This window comes from Micropterus dolomieu, linkage group LG01, assembly GCF_021292245.1.
Source record: "Micropterus dolomieu isolate WLL.071019.BEF.003 ecotype Adirondacks linkage group LG01, ASM2129224v1, whole genome shotgun sequence".
Classification (NCBI taxonomy): Eukaryota; Metazoa; Chordata; class Actinopteri; order Centrarchiformes; family Centrarchidae; genus Micropterus; species Micropterus dolomieu.
The window spans coordinates 52,451,312-52,470,900 of record NC_060150.1 but is presented as its reverse complement, the minus strand read 5'-3'; the positions used below and the strand labels follow the sequence as shown (position 1 = coordinate 52,470,900).

The following is a 19,589-nucleotide window of genomic DNA, read 5'->3' as shown; positions in this document are numbered from 1 at the left end:
GAATATTTAAATTTTTACAAATACATTACTTAATAATAATTATTATTATATAAATAAAATTAAATAATTTTCAGATATTTAACTGATATATTTGTGTATATTTTTCCAATATTTTTCAGATAGTATATCAATATGTTGTCGGAAATTTTACCTAAATTTATTTGGCAATTCTCCTAGTATTTTTCGAATATTTTACTGATATATTTGTGTATATTACATATATATTTTAAAAACTTTTGTCATATGTTTTCCCAATATTTTTCAGATAGTTTATTAACATTTTGTCGGATATTTATATGAATATTTTACTATTTATCTGGATATTTATATGATATTTTTCGAATATTTTACTGATATTTTTGGGATATTTTACTGACATGTTTGTGTATATTCCACCAATATTGTTCAGATGGTTTATTAATATCTTGTTGACTATTTGACTAATATTTTTTAGATATACTCCGTATAATTTTTCAAATATTTTACTGATATTTGTTGAATATTTTTCAGATATTTTTTAAAATATGTTGTTGGATATTTTACTAATATTTTTTGCATATTCTCCTTATATTTTTTCAAATACTTTACTGATATTTTTCGAATATTTAACTGATATTTTTCTGATATATTTGTGTATTTTGACAATATTTTTCAGATGGTTGTTCTATTTTTCCGATATTCTAATATTTTTTGGATATTCTCCTAATATTTTTCAAATATTTTACTGGATATTTCCGTGGTATATTTTACTAATATTGTTCTGGTAGTTTATGTGGTAATATCTTTTTTGGTATCTTTCAGAAATTCTAACAATATTTTATGATATTTAATTGGTTTCTTGGCAGATAAGTGGTCGCTAAAAATACTCAATACCACATCTATTATATATATGCTTTAATATTACTGGCCAGTGAATCAGTGATTTGGACAGTGTCACAGTGTTTTTGCTGTGTGAAGCCTCACCTGTAAGTTACCTGTTAAACGTGGAAAGTTTTGGGAGAACCAAGCAGAAGCTGCCACAGCGGTGCATGCTGGGTGATATTGAGGCAGGGTAGCAGCAGCAGCAGCAGCAGCAGCCGGCTGACTCAACCTTCAGTTTCTGCTTCACTTTCAGCCGTCCTGCTTCTGTTCACCTGGCTTCATCTGACAACAAATGGACAGCGCTGTCTTTACCTGAGCCATGGGAATCAGTGGACAACAGCGCACGGTTAGCTCACCTGCTTCTTTTGGTCACTAAAACACCTGCTGTCAAACACGAGCCGGAGGATGAGGAGAAGCTAAAGCTAATGCTAAAGGGAGATGCTTGTTGTTGACGTTAGTTTCAGCTAGCTGCGTAGTTAGCTTACTTCTCACTCACTTGTATCTGATGTTGTTGCTTTGCACGCCTTTATATATATTCATATGAGTTATATTCTAGTATAACACTAACGTTATAATCGACTCGACAGAGGGGCAACAAACTAATGACACGTCAACTGGCAACATCGCTCATCATAGCAACACGGTTAGTTTAGCTTCGCTTTTCAACACAAGCTAACCGAGCATAGCTAAAGTTAGCTACCGTTACACCCCATCTCAGCGAGGTGTCTCCGGCCTTGTAGTTTAATTGGATATCTTCTAGTTAATGCTAACCTAGCCTCACGCCAGATTAATGTCACTCTGGTCGTTTTCTGCTCTACATAACTCAGCTGTCAGGTTCCTACTGAGCTAACGGGCGCACTAGCCAGCTTGTGTTAGCCTGCTAAGCTAGATGGAGCTACGTTAGCCTTCTAGCTTTACTTATCAACCAACGTCAGACAAGTGAAGAAAAATGTGTGAAACTTGGTTTAACTCGGGGAAGTAATATCCTCACCAGGCAGAGTTTGAGCCTGATATAAACAACTGTCAGAAGATGCCAACCTTGTTATTATGGATGTGACAGCTCGTCTTAATTGTTAACATATTATGTTTGCTGATTAACTAACTCACTTGGACTTTATGTTAGGTTTAAAGCGCTGGTCCCCAAAACAGCTGTTTCCACTTAAATAACTTTTTTATTTTGTTTCAGCCAGACTCATATTATTGCCATGACTCATCCCAGCTGATAGGTTCAGTGAGTTCAGCACTTTTTAAATGGCTTTTAAATGTGGTTGGAGACACAGATCCCAGTGTAGTTTATACTTACTCATTTGGCAGAGGCTTTTATCCAAAGCGACTTACATTTGATGAGCAACATATTTTTTACATTATTAAGAGCTATTAGCACGTATGCCATCAGTTTCCTTAGGGACAACTTTTTTTCCTGCTCCTTTGTCATTAACTTGTCTTTCTGGACTTGCATGTCTGTAGCAAGTCAGCAAAGGCTGGGTGTAAACTACCTGCTCACAGGTATTTTTGTGAGATAAGGTGCACCAAGCAAATACACGGTTAGTAGACGCCACCCACTACTTCTGTTGGTTGTTTGAGAAATCAAACAGTTTCCTCTTTGAAGGTGGTTTGTGGCTCATGTAGTGATTATTGGTCAGAAACGTTTCACTTAGTTCATTTTACGGGATTGTAAATTCCTCAAAACGTCTTAGGGAGCTTTCTTAAAGAATAGATAATTTGGCTGTAATTATAGGTAAATTAACAGAGTTAATTTGGATTTCCAATCCATAAGTGCAGGTAGGTGATTATGGCATGAAAAATAAATCTCTTGATTATTTCAATGAATTGATTTTAACTATAAAATGTCAGCAAATGGTTAAAAAAAACCAACTGAACACTATTTCCTAGAGCTCAAGGTGACATCTTCAAATTACATTTTCTGTCCAACTGTCCAGAACCCAAATAAATTAAATTTACAGTGATTCAAAAATACAGAAAAGCAGCAAATCCTCAAATTTAAGAAACTGGAACAACCAATTAAACTAACTGGCAAAGATCAGAACATTTTCAATTTAATAAGATCCAAATTCTGTAGTTTTTTCCAGGAAACTTTTAAGAAATTTTTAGCAAATAAGGGACACACAAATAAAAGCATTGCTTCAATGATTGCATTACAAGTCACAGAACTCTCCTTTTTTCCACCAGGTAAAATTTTAAAAAGTTTTTGGAAGACATGGTAATACTTAAATACTTAGTAATGCTCTTTTTATCTTGCAGGTAAAAAAACTATACTTGAGGGAACGGTTGTTGTATCGACAGGTTAGAAAAGTCCTTGAGGGTTATGGAGCTCTTTAAAAACACACCAAAAAAAAAGAGCTTCTGTTAATTTGTGATGAAAACAGTGCACTGTTTTTTTCAAATATAATCTTTAATGAACACTTGTAAGATGTAAAACGATGGTCAAATTAAGAAGCACAACTGTGGGGACTGAGGAAATCAGAGACAGGCTTCATGTAGGAGCTTTGCAGGAGGAGAAAGTACAAGGACATATTCACAAGTTTTATAGAACGAAGGGATGATAACAGGTTTCAGTTGTAGTTCAGTAGCAACGGAATATAGTAGCTGTAAATGCAGAGTTCCTCTGCCACAAGTTGCCCTGAGGGTGTTCATCGGGTCAAACATGGCATGAAATGAAGATAAGTAGAAGTTGTTTGGTCGGGAGATGCAGACTGATGTGAGACGTCATAATTACTTATGTCCTCACTAACACAGCACTGGTTTCTCATTACCACTCTATTACTCTCAATTTGACGCCGATCTGTCCCCTTTTAGTGCTTCAGTAATTAAATTTCTGCCTCCGCTCAAACCGCACATCAAGCTAATTGCTCCTGGAGCACCACTTGCCCTTAGTTACTTCTTGGGTTTATAAAGCCAGAATGGGGTTTAAAGACTTGTGGGTTTATTTATGTATCTACTGTGACAGATCGTCTCTGATTATGTCTTTTCCTGCTGTCTCAGGTGTAGCCAGGAGGATTCGTTGCTTTCCAGAGAATCATGGAGCCAGATGTGATCCGCATGTACTCCTCCTCTCCGCCGCCGATGGAGGACGGTGCAGAGGAAGAGGACAACGAGTTTGGAGACTTTGACACCTTCTCCAGCGTCCCAAACAGCATCAGCTTCACAGAATTCGACACTCCGACCACTTTCAACCAGAGCCAAGCTCTGACCGCCACCTCCCCGCCTGAGCTCATCAACAGCAGAGGTGTGAGGGGCTTCAGCCACAGCTCCTCTAACGGCACCCACAGTCCCAATAACGAGCTGTCCAAGGCTAATGGCGTCGTGCCAGCAAGCCACCTGGGCAGCAGTCCCTCAGAAAGAACTGAGATGAAAAAAGTCCTCTCTGGCTCTCTGGATTTCTCGGTGAGAGACACAGCTGGTGGCGAGCCTGCTGATTGCAACGGCGGCAGCACAGAGGTGTTAACAAACGGGTTTGCAACCTTCGAATTTCAGGGAAGCCCTTCCTCACAGAATTCTGTCCATTCTCATATAAAAGGAACGTCCACTGAGGACACGGGCAGCTTCCCTGTCGACAGCCCAGAGGACGATTTTGCAGACTTTGCTGCTTTTTCCAATGCTGAAGGACACCTCAGCCAGACGGCAAGCGAGGACTTGGACAACCCCACGGGGGGCAGCTGGCTGGCGGAGGCTGCCTCCCACGACGAGCACTATAATATAGAGCAGGGAACGATTACAGAGGACAATGTCAGGGACACAAACAGAACTGGACCCAGCACATCCGGCTGTGATTCCGTGTGTGTTCCTGCTGTGGCCCCGGACGACTCGTGCAACACGGACCGGGGCTCTCGCACAGACGCTGACTCTCAACAAAGGGACGTAGCCTTTGCACAGGAGCACTTTGCCTCAGAGGCAGTTTGCACTAACAAACCCGTCTCTCTGAACGGGGTGGATGTAGCCGTCAGGGACGATTCCAAAGACGCCACGGGCTGCAGTGAAAACGACCTCTCACCCGACGCAGCTGCAGACGGTGAGGCGGGACAGTCAGACGGGAAGGGCTCCGGCAACGAGACGGAGACGGAGACGGAGACTGAGACATCGCTGGGCCGGCCGCTGTCAACAGACGCTCTCGAGGACTACGGTGACATGAGCACCACGGGCTCGGTGCCCTCTCCACCTCTCCAAGGGGAGACCGCCACACCCGCAGAATACAGCCAGCTGGCAGAGGACGAGGAGGACGAGGACTTCGGGGACTTCGGAGACGCCGGCTCTTTCAGCGGTCACGGTTTTGCCGATTTTGACCAGCTGGATGTCCAGCAGGAGCAGAGCAGGTCGCACAGCTCAGCCCCTGCACAGGAAGCTACAAACTCCATGGACGATGACTTTGGCGACTTCAACTCCCCTAAATTTCACACAAGTAAAAACGAGGGGGAGGATGGAGGCAGGTTTGCAGATTTTCCCGTCAGTGACAGTTTTGGGAACTTCAGCTCAGCCGCTGAAGGCGCAGACGGTGAGGCGAATGCAGGGTGGAGCGCCTTCGGGGAGCTAGAGCAGCAGCAGCAGGTGGAGGGGGAGTCCTGGGCGGAGTTCAGCATGGAGCAGAGTGTCGCTCCTCCTGCAGAGAGTAGAGAGGAAGAGCAGCAGCAGGAGGAGGAGGAGTGGCATGAAAGTGAAGCTCCTGCAGTCAGTGAGGAAACCAGCAGGACAGACAACCAGTCGGTAAGCACTGTAAACTGGTCAGACTGGGAAACCTCATGGCTGCAGAGTTATTCATCCATGATGTAGAGCTTTGTAGCACAGAACCTGTCTGGAGAAGGCAGTTTATGAAATGTGGAGTTCATAAAAGGTAAAACAAGGAGCAATAAGTTAAACAAAATGATCGAAATTCATCAACTTTTCCCTGGTGGTATATGTAGTTTTGGTTTCATTTGTTCACGTTTTTAGAAATCTCTTTATGAATTTTCTGCCACCCGTGTTCAAGACATTGAAAATGAAATATAAACATAATTATCAGTGACATATCCTTGCAGAACCGAGCAGTTTTCTTGGGAACTATTTCTTTGGCAGAAAAGTAGTTCCACTGAAGACGGATCACAACGAGGTACCAGGGAAATTCCTGTCACCTTTGTTGTGTTGGGGTAGAGGCAAAAATCAGAGAGACAGACGTTAGAAAACCTGGACAAGCAACACTAAAACCATCTATATGGATAGATACCACTAGGTATTTTTGTAATTTGGGTGAACTGACCCTTTAAGATGTAACAGAAAATAAAAACAAAAAGAGAGTTCAGTTTTAAAATAATGTTTTACAAACTTAGAATTGATAGATTTCACAATGAACGTAAATTAACAGAAGTGTAAAAAAAAAAAAAAAGCAGGGAGATGATATCGGCTGATTTTAGCTTATCGCAGGTGAATCTGTATCGGCCTATAAATCACTCAACTGATGCTGATATTTACAGAGCAGGGCGGCTGATGACAAATATATATATATATAATGCCGATATCAAAACAAAGAAAAGTCTTGTATAATTCCATTATTCCTGCAGATTACAGCTATATTTAGTATATAGTATGACTATATATTTTTAACGCCCGATTATTGATGCTGTTTATCTCAAAATGGCAGATATTGGCCTGATTCTTCGGCCGACTGAAGTAGTTAGAAATTTCTCAGAGATGCCAACGATGAATTTGAGATGTGTCTCTGTTCCATAGTTTGTCCACTGATAAGTTTATTTACAAATGTAAAATGTCCCACAGTTTATCGTGGTCAAAATGTTTAAATAATCCAATTTAAGGGAATCTTAAAAATTTAAATCTGTGTTTATGTGGTGTTTTATATTTAAAAAAAAAACAAAGATTGGTGGATATGTTATCTGACTCAAATACTGGTCTTAAAAATCTGGTATCTGTTTTGTGATTCTTAGTTGCATCGCGATGCAGACTTTGACGATAATTAATCGATTAACAAATGTCAATAATTGATTATGTAGAGGTTAATTGATAACGCATTGTTGACGGAACGAAAAAGGCGGAACTCGGAAATGCAGAAGGACCGTCACACAATGGAGACGCGTGGTTCTCCCCATTTAAAAGGAGTGAACGTGGTTTGCTTGAGCGTTGTAAAGTGCGTAGTTGAACATGTATCTGACTCTATACTAATAACAGCAGCCTTATAAATAAAAATAGCAACAGCAGAGGTCAGTAATAATGCTATGCAGTTAGCTAAATTTCATTACTGCTACTAACTTTTAATGATCTTTTAACTGACAAACATCGTATGTGTAATTCAGGGCACAGTTGAAACAAGATCTAAACATTAGTTGTCTCTCAAGTTGAATCAGTACGGTCCAAAATAAGGTCCCATGGTGCTGAAGTGGCAGTGAGCGAGGCTCTCTGTTTAGAGTAACACAGAGCTGTAGTGAGTCCAGCTCTGCAGCTCAGAGCAGGATTCACTCACAGCTGTTAACAGTAGCGCCGGGACCTCCTGTTTAACCACACAGCATTGGCTGTCGGCCAGTGTAACCACTGTGATGGCTGCCAGCAGGAAACTGGGTTAAAAGTGTGAAAGTGTCTGAGGTAACGCTCACACTCAAACAGAAACTATTCTCTCTCTGGTGCACCAGGATGCTTTTTTCTAAAGTAAACTGGTTTCATTGTTGGAAATAGTACTTTGGACAAAAGGACAGCTGATCATGCAAGCTGTGTTTTGTGGTGGTTGTATGGCAGTAGGGGCGTTCAGGATGACTTCAGCTGACTTTCACAGTCTTAATAGTCAGACGAGAGCTGCCAGCGACTGCAGGGGTAGGGTATAAAAACACTGCCGTCAAGTTGGATACATTGAACTTCCAGTGGAGTGCGTGAGCTTGCAAGGACTGATCTTGCGTTATTTGCAAAGCTAAATGCCGTGAGATCAGGCATAAAGTGGTTCCTTTGGTGCAGCCGGACAGGTGAGGCGTGGCCAGGTTTGACTCCGAGTCTGTCCAAGCTGTCAAAGGATTTGCTCTGTAAGAGTGAATCTCACCAGCTAAAGATCCTGCACGAACTCCTAGGAGTTCGTGCAGAGCCTGATGGGAGAAAAATAGCTGGTTTAACTTTTCAGCTGCAGCCTCTGTTTCTTCATTAACCTGAACATTTGAAGCTTGTGGTCGATAACTTGCTGCACAAGTCAACACAAATTCAAAGGGGTCGGTTACTGAGATTGCAAAGAAGAAATATTAAAAATCTTGGAAGTGTTTTATAGGATGTGAGCTAAAATCTGGCACGGTCTCTGCAGGCGTCGCTGTCGAGCCGCCTGGAGAAGCTGTTTCAGAGCAGCTTCCCTCAGACCGCCGTCCCCCCGGTGGAGGATGTGGTGGTGTCCCTGAAGATCATGCTGGAACCTCCAGAGGACAAACCACAGCCGGGAGCCGAGGAGCCAGAGGGGACGCCATGCAACAGGTGAGTCCGCGAAAAATCATGAAACTAACAAAAAACAACCAACTTACATTACATTTTTCATATTTATTTTAGAGCCATTTGGATAATTGATTTGTGTCGTTTTTTTTTAAAACACTTTTTTTTTTTTTATAAAGAAAAATGAATTGATTCCTGCTTCTTAAATGTGAATGTTTTTTTTTGTTTCTTTCCTCCTCTGTGAAAGTCAACTGAGTATCTTTGGGTTGTGGTCAAAACAAGACATTTCAGGACGTCTTCTTGAGCTTTGGGAAACACTGACATTTTATAGACCAAAACGTTGATCTGCTAATTGAGAAAATAATCGACAATGAGAATAGTTGTTAGTTGCAGCTTTAATTTGTTAGCTGCTACCAATCAGTCCGCTGTTTCCCGTCCGGTCTCAATGAGTGTTAAAGTCTTTCTTTAATGTAAACAGAGATTTAAAACAAGACACACATGTTTAAATCCTTAACGGCCACAAGTTACCCAAACCCCAACCTGTGTCTTCAGCTTAACTTTGATGAACATCAGAAAAGTCTATTTAAAAAAAAATGTTTTTTGTACTAATAAATAAGGCAGAGTGCATAGAATAGATGAAACCACACACAGTATTTTTCTTGCGGTCTGTTTGTAAAACTAACAGCCAGAAGCACTGAGCGGTATTTTTCCCTGTAAACACACCGACCTCTTTGCTGCAGTCCCTCCGGCCTGTCCTGCTGCAGAGTGTACGGGCCGGGTGTCAGCAGGGCGGACTGGTACAATCCACTGTATCAGCACCGCCGCTGGCTGTTTGATTAACAAACCATCCGCAGGAACAACAACCAGAGTTGCACATAATACAACCTCTGTGCTTGACTTAAACTGTTAATTTAGTCCTTCAGAATGAACACTGGCTTTATTCCGAGCTCCTGTAGCAGTCAAATGCTGTCCGTGGTAACGCAGTCGCCCAGGCTTTCGACATACGGGAGTGGGCATCGTTTCATGCAGGGTGGAAGATACAAAAGCAGATGCTGTAAACAAGAACTGTCAGTTGGGTGACTGATCAAATTTATTGACAATTTATAACTCTTTTTTTCAACTTGCATACATTTCATCACTTCCATTATGAATTTGTTTTTTTTTGTGTGTGACTCCCACCCTTGTAGCCACTTTCCTTAAATGATAAATGTCAATTTTATGTTGTGAATGATGAGTGATGAATGTAAGACGGAGGAAAACAATAAATCGGCTTTAAATGAATCAAATCAGCTGCAGTGTTTCCCACAGGATTTTAAGGAAATAGTTTCTCAAAATGGACTGTAAATGAGAGAGAAATGGTGATGAAAAGGCAATAAAAACAACAAATTTATGATTATCCAGCAACCCTAAATCAAACAATAGAATATGTAATTTCCCTTTACCTTATTTTGAAAACTGGACGTTGTCACATGTGTATCCTCGCGCTAAAGTCATCCAGTCCGACCCAGTTTGATAAATAATGTTGTATGTGGTTCTCGTATTTCGTAACATAAAGACTTGACAGCCTCTCTTCAGGTAGGACTCTCATACTGCAACACTTGTCTTTGTAAAGAGAGAAACTGACAGGATAAAGTCTCTAACCTGCCTGGCAGCTCGCACTGGTCCGTTTCAGTTACCATAAAGGCTTGAATACGTGTGCACTCCAAATTTAGGTGCAGCTAGCTTAATCGCTTTCTCAGAAACAAACTGTTAATGTTACCGTAGTTGCCTCAAAAGAAAAGTGTTTGTCTCGAGTCAGATTCCAAAGTCTGTGAGCGTGCCAGCTTACAGCAGCGCCCACAAAACGCAACGTTAGAAGTCTGAAATGTTATTATGAGGTGTGTAAAACTATTTTCGGTTCATTTTGACACTGTGGTGGAGCTAATTATCTGTGGTGGGCCGCCATGGTTTTGTTAATTAATGGGAAACACTGAGCTGATAATTCATCACGCGATATTATTTTTTTTTGGTCACCTCCATTTTTATGAATTAATTTTTATTTCCAACCCTCCTACTCAAATGTGTTTTGATTCTGGTGTCTGAACAGCGCTTTCTTTGTGATAACGTGCTTTTACTTGTTTTTCCCCAAAAAATGTAGTCATAAAAATGTAGTAATTTCTTCGGACATTGGTGTCGACGCTCTTTAATTTTAGCTTGCCTCCACTACAGAAAACCCTGTCCAGAGGAGAGAATCTTTTTGTTTTTGACTGTGTCAACGTTTCCGTGTCTGTTAAAGCCCGTCAGTACCTTGTCTTTGACTCTGCTGCGTCTCATTGGTTGGTGCAGGTCTGTGCTTGGCGGTGTGTGGACGCAGCTTCAGGACATCCACGAGGCGTTCGGCCTCAGATACCAGTGGGGGGGCTCCTACTGCAACAAAGCACTACTCTGCAGCCTGGGCATTGACACCCGGAATATTGTAAGACCATCTGTCTCCTACCAGCTCACTATTTCACCTGGCTAACGAGTTGGAACAGAAACACACATGAAAACATTAAAGATGGTCAATTATAATTGATTTGTATTAAATTGGCCAAAACATCAGAACACTAATGACCCTTTTGAATATGGAAATGCATAGATAACCTTGTGATCTGCAAAAGTGTATTTTAGAAACGATTTAATGACGCGTCAAGAGATGTGTGACCTTTATTAACCTCTGCTGGCTGCCATTAGGGACTGCAATGTCAAACGTTTCTCTTGTGAGGCGGAGAAAGTATTTTCAGAGCTCGGTTTTTTACTTTACAGCAGGATGTATCTGAGTTTTCTAAGCTGCTGCGTTTAATGTCTTTTTTCAGCTGTTCACAGGACAGAAGAAGCAGCCGGTCATCGTGCCCATGTACGCCGCCAGCCTGGTGAGTCGCCAGACTCCGTCTCCTTCACCACAACAGTACAAACCTTCACTCAGCACGTCACACGTTCCCTGTCCTCATGTACAGTGATCATTCATATTTTTAGTTTCACTCACTTTAACTGGAAATAGTTTTATTAATCATTTATATTTATATAAATGTGTAGTTTTACTTCTTCAGACCTTTAAACACTTTTAGTCAGTCTTATTGTACAATACTCTTGATTCGATTTTCCTTTTTAATGTCGTAAACAGAATATCTTATGTTTTTGGACTTGTGGCTGCACAGAAGTAGCAGTCTGAGGTCACCTTCAGGGAAACATTGATCAGCCTTTGCATCAGTTTTCTAACATTTTAACCATTGAGAGAATTCCTGATAATGAAAGTTAACGTCTTGTCAAAGTATGTCCACTGAAGAGCTTGTTTTTGCTGCTGACCGGCTCAGATTGGTATTTCAAGTGTCTTGACAACATTATGGAAGGGATCCCTACAGAGAGCGTTTAATCCTTTTTCTTTAACCAGAAACAGTCACTATATCACTCTTGTCAAAGCCACCAGACTCCCTTGATAAAAACAGTCATTTAACCTCTTAGAATACAAGAGCTGCTGGTCTACTGTTTGTTTGTGTGTGACTTGTTGTTGTTTTAAAGGGTTACAAACACCAAAAAGTCTCACAATAACAAACTAACCGATCGAGGCTGCAGTAGACCAGAGAGGTAAAATTACTCCTTTTTTTTTTTTTTTTTTAAAGGGAGTCTGGTGGCTTTGACGTTGCCGAACTTCTGCGTGCTTGTTTAATACTGGATCAATTTAAAAAATGTTTACCCAGTTTGTCACACAGACAAAAACACGGGGAAATAAGGTCCAGGTTGAAAATGACCAATGTTACCTTTTTTATATGAGAAGTTATTTTTGAATTCAATAAGTAAGAACACTACAGCAGCGTCCTAACAGCAGGATGCAATAAATAAATAAAAGCGAACTGCGTTTACACGGTCAACCAGCAGACAAAACAAAAACATATGTTTAGGCCTGAAAGAAACCTGTAGATCTAGATTTATATATGCGTCTGTTACACTCATGCAAACAAGCATTTTGGTCTCATTAACAAACCATTCGAGGTATATTTCCCTCTTAAATGACCCTCAGCTCACTGTAAAGTTCGTGCAGACTGAATACCATCACATGCACAGCGCACAGTGATGTTTACACTAAGTGAAACTTTCAAACTCACGTCGTCTTTATGGTTGCATCTCTTGTTCTACACATTTTCCCCCTGATATGTTTGGTGTATTTGAAACACTGCGTTCCTCTGATGCCCTGCTGCACATCACAAACACTGTCTGTTGTCTTTAGGGGATGCTGGAACCAACCAAAGAGCCCGTGAAACCCGTCTCTGCAGCAGAGATGATCGCTTCTATAGCCCAGACGCCTCCAGTGGCTCCAGAGAAGAGCTCCTGTCCCTCGGACACTGTCCAGGTGGGACTTCAGGGCGTCTACGGGAAAACTAGAACACTGTTACCTTTACTGACACCAGAGGAGCCTTCATTATGTTGATGAGCTGATTGTTAAGCTTTAAGTGTTGTTTAAAGGATAAGGCTTGTCAATAAGTGAAAACACTAAACCAACAACGTCCTCCAATGCCTGTGTCAGACTGTCACACATGCTATGTGTTGCTCTCAGCTCCAAACCCATTAGTTCCTCCTGGGGCTGAACGATGAATTGAAATATTATTGAAACTGCAATGTCGCCAGTGGCTGCGAGCCTTTGTATAAATGAAGCTTTGTGGTGCTACAGAGACGCCGCCGGCCTCTAAATCGTATTCTCCAGATGTAAGGGAACGTGCTTGAGTAGTACAGACCCCAAGCAAAGATTACATCGTCCTCATTTTTATACATTGCAGTGAAAATGAAATGCCGCTCCCACTAATATCATGACTCATATCGCAACCCCAGCATCCATCAAAATAATGGCGATATGATTTTTTGCCTTATTCAGCCCTACTTCCTTCTGAAGACACACATCTTTAAAAGACCTCAGTAGTTTCCTTAAACAGCTGCTCACCAGTTTTTATCAAACAAACGGGAGGAAATAGTACATTTGTTGGGGACTAATTTCAGCGGCGGATGAATCCAAATGTGGTGCTCTGATGAGTATTTGGGGCAGCAGGACAATGTATGTGGGACTGAGTGAGAAGAAACTACAGTGTGTGTTCATCTGATGAAGGAACATGTGACCCAGTGCAGCAGTGAGACTCACTGGTGGGGGTCACAGTTTAAACTCCGAGGTCTGTTTTAAATCTAACCAGCAGGGGGCGACATCGCAACATGTGTGTGTTTATGTATAAACTGACCTCCTCTCTCGCTCCTCCAGCAGGAGGTGCTCCCGCCCGTCCAGTTCGACTGGAGCAGCAGTGGCCTTACCAACCCTCTGGACGGTAGGTGACCCCCCCCCTGCTCTTGGCTTGTTTCTCTTGTGCTTCTCTAACCCTTGGAGTGTTTTCTGAAGGTCGCTGTCTGTAGATACGTCAGTCCAAAATTCACCGCCCACTGATTGGCAGACAGATGATGGAAACACGTGGCTGGTGCTATTTTCATGCTGATGTCAGGTTATTAACAACTTTCTAGATGCATTAAAAACCTTCTTCATTAAAGGGAAAATCCACAATAAACAATGCAACATTGACGATCTTTGCTAATCACAGATTCAGGACTGCAGGCTGTTCCCAACACGGGCCAAGACCCCCACAAAAGGTCATGAAAGGAGTGTAAGGGGGTCATGAGATGGTTACTGTGATGGGATATCAGAAAATCTAAATCCTGCTACAAATTATTGTTTTAACGACGTGTCAGCAGACATTATTGAGCAGGTTACGGCAGTCACTTTGCAAAAAAACAATAGATAAGTGAGTGAACAAACGGCACCAGGAGATAAATCGTGGAGAACACAAACTAACCGCCACATGAAGACTGTGCGTTTCAGTAGGGATAACAAACACTAGCTTACTTAAATATATATTCAAACATTGTTTTAATTTAATATATGTTCATACAAGGAGTTTCTACAATTGGAAACATTCTAATTTAAATCAGGAACTATCTAATTAAGTACACGTCATTATGAATCCTCTGAATTTGGCTGTAGTTATAGATTATTGATATTTGTGCCACAGACATGTTTTTAGTAGCTGCAGTGAGAAGCGTGGATCTTTCCTTTAAACAAATGGCTGCTGTGCATGAAGACTTCTGTCATCGAACTGTAAAACCAGTCTAACATTTCTCATTTAGCTGATCACTGACACTGCTGCATGTTTCTGGTGTTCCCTCTCTCTCTCTCTCTTTGTCTGTCTGTCTTTGTTAAACTCGGCCACCCCCCCTTGGCTGTGCAGCGAGCGGAGGCTCGTCTCTGTTAAACCTGGATTTCTTTGGTCCCGTGGAGGATTCAGGCTCCACCATCTCGCCCTCCATCCCAGGTCAGCTGCTGCTCACGGCCTCCTCCCTGTCCTCACCTCCTCCTCTGCCGCTCCTCGTCTCTAAATTAACCTCCCATCTCCGCTTCTCACTTGTAACACTCGTCTGTGGGCGACTAGAGTTCACATCTGTGATAATGAATCTGGGACAGATCCAGAGTCTGGTAAACAAACAAACAGCCGGAATATGAACTAACTTCACCTACACTGAACAAAATTATAAATGCAACCCTTTTGTTTTTGCCCCCATTCATCATGAGCTGAACTCAAAGATCTAAGACTTTCTCTGTGTACACAAAAGGACTATTTCTCTCAAATATTGTTCACAATCTTCAAAATCTGTGTTAGTGAGCACTTTGCTGATATAATCCATCCACCTCACAGGTGTGGCATATCTGGCTGGCCACAATAAAAGACAGTGCAACACATCTCCTTCACATAGAGTTGATCAGGTTGTTGATTGTGGCCTGTGGAATGTTGGTCCACTCCTCTTCAATGGTCAGGTCGAGACCTGAGGACCACGAGCATGCAGATGAGCTTCCCTGAGACGGTTCCTGACAGTTTGTGCAGAAATTCTTTGGTTATGCAAACCGACTGTTGCAGCAGCTGTCCGGGTGGCTGGTCTCAGACGATCTTGGAGGTGAAGATGCTGGATGTGGAGGTCCTGGGCTGGTGTGGTTACACGAGGTCTGCGGTTGTGAGGCCGGTTGGATGTACTGCCAAATTCTCTGAAACGCCTTTGGAGACGGCTTATGGTAGAGAAATGAACATTCAGTTCACGGGCAACAGCTCTGGTGGACATTCCTGCAGTCAGCATGCCAACTGCACGCTCCCTCAAAACTTGCGACATCTGCACATTTTGGAGTGGCCTTTTATTGTGGCCAGCCTAAGGCACACCTGTGCAATACCCATGCTGTCTGTTCAGCATCTTGATATCAGTGGGGAAACTACAACATCCGCAGAGCAGTATCGCAGGCTGATGCACAGCTAAGTAAAGGGGCAGGTAGACTTTGTTGAAATATTATGACTCGACTGCGACTTTATTCTCATTATATTACAACTTCTATGGCATGTCAACATCAGTATGCAGTTATCAGGTGAAGATTTCTGGTGAGAAAACTACAACAAAATAATATTTGTAACAAAGTTAGTACCTTTTTTGTGTAATTGCATCCCAGCGGGTGAAGGTCAGCGTGGCGGTGACCCTGACTGGTTTGAGCTGCTCTTCGCAGACCGAACCTGTCGATGTGTTTGTTTTCTCAACTTCTACCTCGGTGACTTTTCTTTTTTTAACCTCCTTTAATCAGGTGTCGACCCCGAGCTGTACGAGCTGACGACGGCCAAGCTGGACCCCGGCAGCTCCGGCAGTCGGGTGGCGGACGCCTTCGCCCGCTTGATGTCCACCATGGAGAAGACCAGCACCTCCACCAGGTCAGGGCTCAAAGAGGCTGCAGGCCGGCAAGAAAAGTGCAGAAGAAGAAAAAAACCACCAGTGGATATCATGTTTGGTAAACGTGTGTGTGTGCGCGTGTGGCGAGATCTGTGAACGTCTCTGTGTCTCTTCCTGTTTGACAGGAAGCCGAGGAAAGAGGAGAATCTGAGCGAGGAGGCGGCCAAAGTGATCGCAGGTCTGCCGGATCTCTCCTTCATGCAGGCCAAGGTGCTGATGTTTCCCGCCACGCTGACGCCGCTCGGCTGCCGGGCCACGCCAGACTGAAGCCAGGCCCCCCCAACCTCCTCTCCTCCATCTCTCCCCTGACCCCGCCCACCCCCCACTCAGTCAACTTGGCCCTGCCTGTAATGAAACGTCTCGGGAGCAGGTCAACTCTTCATTTTCAGCAGATCTCACTGACTCACTCGGTCCATTTTATAAAGTCGTCGTGTTATTTTTTTTTGTTGTTTTTTTTTTGTTCTCTTGCCGCGGCTCGGCCCCTCCCTCCCCCTCATACATGCTTTTATTTTAATTTGCGCTTTTTTCTCCAACTGACAATAAATTTAAAAAAAAATTAAATCGAAGCATTTATCATCACGGGAAACAGCTCGGGCGTGTGTGGTGAGGGGGACCGCCTCGGCAGGCGACCTGCACATTTAACGGAATAGGAGATTAATTAATTTACAGAGTTGATAATTTATAGAGGAAGGTTTAGGTGTGTGTGCTGTTCATATCTAGAAGAATCATCGTGTAAATATAATCAGGGATTAAATGTTTTTTGTTTTTTTAAATTCTGAATGATTTGTGGAGGATGATTTTACGTCTCTGTGGTTGGGGGGAGTGTTCTCGTCTGTCTGTGAAGGAAAAACACTGGCTGAAGCTCTTTTTGAATCAAGTGGAATATATGTATGACAAGTTTAATTTAATACGTTTATATACATAATATAAAAATATATTTATCGACTTGAAACCACACTGCCTGCAAAATCCAGCTGAATGTTTTGTGTCCCCCTTGTTGCCTTAGTTTTTACCTGCAGTTGCTGTAGATTTTAACCTGATTTTTCTTTTTGTAATTTAATTTAGCTTTTTAACATAAATTATGTCCAGCCCCCCCTCCCCCGTCTCTAGAACGCAGGATGACTCTTACTTTTTTATTCTTTAAGTTTGGGAAACCTCCACCGACCAAACTCTGGTGAATCTGGCGAGTTCTGTCATTTTGGAGTTTTTATTTTCTATTCCACGTTAAAACACTTTCACAGATATTCCAGCTGTTGTGGCCGGTGGATGAAAACAAGTTTCCTTCCTTGTTTGTGTCTGCTCGCTCATTGTTCATTTTGAGTAATTTTTTTGTATTTTTTGGGGGTTAAAAATGGGACTTCTTGGTTAAAACCACTGAAAGTTTCTCTGCAGTGAAGGTCGACTCACATCAGAAGGGAATTAAGGGACCAATTTCTTGCTTCCTCGTGTTGGGTTATGTACACTGTTCCTAAAATATGAAGTGCTTTTTACGGTCGCGGCTCTCATTCGCTCATGTTTTGTTTTGCAATATTATTTTGTTTTTGTTCATACTACTGTCAGCTCCCGTCTCCCCAGGAGGATTTTGCACATTGTAAAGATGAAATGGATGTAATCATAGTTCACTGTGGCTTTAGACTGTGTACAGTTAAACTATGGACTGTAAAATGTACGGGAAAATTCCTATGGAAAAAAACTGAATCACTTGAAGAGCCTGTCAAAAGGTTATTGTGCATGCCCAGGTTCTTTTGAGACTATAAGTGTGTAAATTTTACTTTTAGTGTACACAAGAAATTAAAATAGTTATCTTCTCTGCTTGTTTCTGTTTCTTTGGGACCGACGTGAAGTTTCTGTTGAAGGTAAATGTGACGTCTTTGTTTCACCTGTTCAGTTCCCAGTTCCAGGGAGGGTTTATCCAAATTCAACACATGAAACCAGTCCTCCTCCAAATGTTTAAAAAATAAAAATAAAAATAGTACTTCAATGTTAATTGAATTAATTGTTAGTTAAATTCAAATGAATTGACCAGTTTAAAAAAATATTTTAGAATAATTAATTTTTAATTAAATGAATGTAAATTATGCATTAAACCTAATTATAATAGATTTCCTTATTTTGTCAATAAATTTAATCATATTCATGTCACTACTGTTTACTACTAATATAACATTTAAAGAATGAAGCAGACTTATATTGGCTGCTCACTGGATTACTAGAACAGGTGATACAAAGATGTGACCTCTTTGTTTCATCTCAGACTTATCCAAATTGTCAACAATTCAAGTTGAATCGCATGAAACCAGTTCTTCTTTGAATGTTTACGGAGGATGAAGTGTGCCATGTGAAAAGAATTGACTTCAAAAAATGTTAAATTAAATTCAACTATATTGACCAGTTTAAAAAACTATTCAATTATTCTATCTTTAAATGATACATTTAATCATATTCACTATGTACTACTAATATATAACATTTAAAGTAAGAAGTAGAAAGATGCTGGCCGCTTACTAGACACACTAGATTCCCAAATGATCTCGTAGTGTCAGGCGTTTACAGAAATAATCGGAGACTCCCTAATATTTATGATTTGAAATCGGGGAGCCTCCGATCAGAAACCCGCAGCAGCCAATGAGAGCGAGCTGAGTGGGAAGCGTCCCCAGCGTGTTGTGTATCTGCTCTATTCCCTCTTCTCAGCCTCGAGTTCATCCAAAGTTTGATTCTCTACTTTGTTTTACTGTGATAAACAGAGCACACTCAACTGTTCCTGTTGCTTTGTCTTCAGGAGTTAGAGATAATTATTATTTCAATCACTGCGATTCTCAGCTATCGTAACAAGAACTAATGTTTGTTGTCTCAGAGGACATGGGAGGCGGTTGCGAGGTACCAACAGGCCCGAAGGGCTGCAGCCTCTGCTGTGGCAGATGCAAAGCGGCGGGTGTGGCAGAAGTTTGGAGAAGAACTTTGGGTCGGCACCAAAGTGCTTCTGGAGAACTGTCCGCCACCTCAGGAGGGGGAAGCGGGGAACCATCCAAGCTGTGTACAGTAAGGATGGGACTCTGTTGACATCAACTGAGGAGGTAATTGGGCGGTGGAAGGAACATTTTGAGGATCTGCTAAATCCGACTGACGCTCTCTCTAGTAGAGGCAGAGCTGGAGGCTGATGGGGGTTTCTCATCAATTTCCCTGGTGGAAGTCACTGAGGTAGTCAAACTACTCCACAGTGGCAAAGCCCCAGGGGTTGATGAGATCCACCCAGTGATGCTAAAAGCTTTGGGTGTGGAGGGGCTGTCTTCAGGCACGTCCAGCTGGGAGGCAGCCACGGGGAAGACCCAGGACTAGGTGGAGAGATTATATCTCCACACTGGCCTGGGAACGCCTCGGGATCCCCCAGTCAGAGCTGGTGGCTCGGGAAAGAGAAGTTTGGGGTCCCCTGCTGGAGATGCTGCCCCCACGATCCGACCCCAGATAAGCATTAAGATTAAGATGGATGGATGCATGGATACAGTTACCTTTTGTTGAGTTTACAG

At 42.1% G+C, this 19,589-nt stretch overlaps 1 protein-coding gene across 5 annotated transcripts; it reads left to right on the top strand.

Annotated features, from left to right (window-relative positions):
• The first annotated feature begins 1,032 nt into the window (after positions 1–1,032).
• On the top strand, positions 1,033–17,875 carry aftpha (aftiphilin a). 5 transcript variants are annotated; one of them, XM_046046946.1, is made up of 10 exons: positions 1,034–1,207; positions 3,865–5,580; positions 8,141–8,304; positions 10,585–10,714; positions 11,094–11,150; positions 12,503–12,625; positions 13,523–13,583; positions 14,535–14,618; positions 15,923–16,046; positions 16,191–17,875. In XM_046046946.1, exons 2-10 carry the CDS (start codon positions 3,901–3,903, stop codon positions 16,330–16,332), a joined length of 2,565 nt encoding a protein of 854 aa, XP_045902902.1. In that variant the 5' UTR covers positions 1,034–1,207; positions 3,865–3,900; the 3' UTR covers positions 16,333–17,875. The 5 variants fall into 5 exon arrangements, with proteins under 5 accessions (XP_045902916.1, XP_045902910.1, XP_045902902.1 ...); XM_046046929.1 differs by having other exon boundaries at positions 13,520–13,583; XM_046046939.1 differs by lacking the exon at positions 1,034–1,207 and adding an exon at positions 1,354–1,504 and having other exon boundaries at positions 13,520–13,583.
• The last annotated feature ends 1,714 nt before the right edge of the window (positions 17,876–19,589 follow it).

Excerpts from the sequence above, each read along its gene's own strand:
- aftpha (XM_046046929.1), top strand. The coding sequence starts at position 3,901 with ATGGAGCCAGATGTGATCCGCATGTACTCCTCCTCTCCGCCGCCGATG. Across the intron at positions 10,715-11,093 it reads GCATTGACACCCGGAATATT|CTGTTCACAGGACAGAAGAA; the intron begins GTAAGACCATCT and ends GTCTTTTTTCAG. Across the intron at positions 13,584-14,534 it reads CCTTACCAACCCTCTGGACG|CGAGCGGAGGCTCGTCTCTG; the intron begins GTAGGTGACCCC and ends TTGGCTGTGCAG.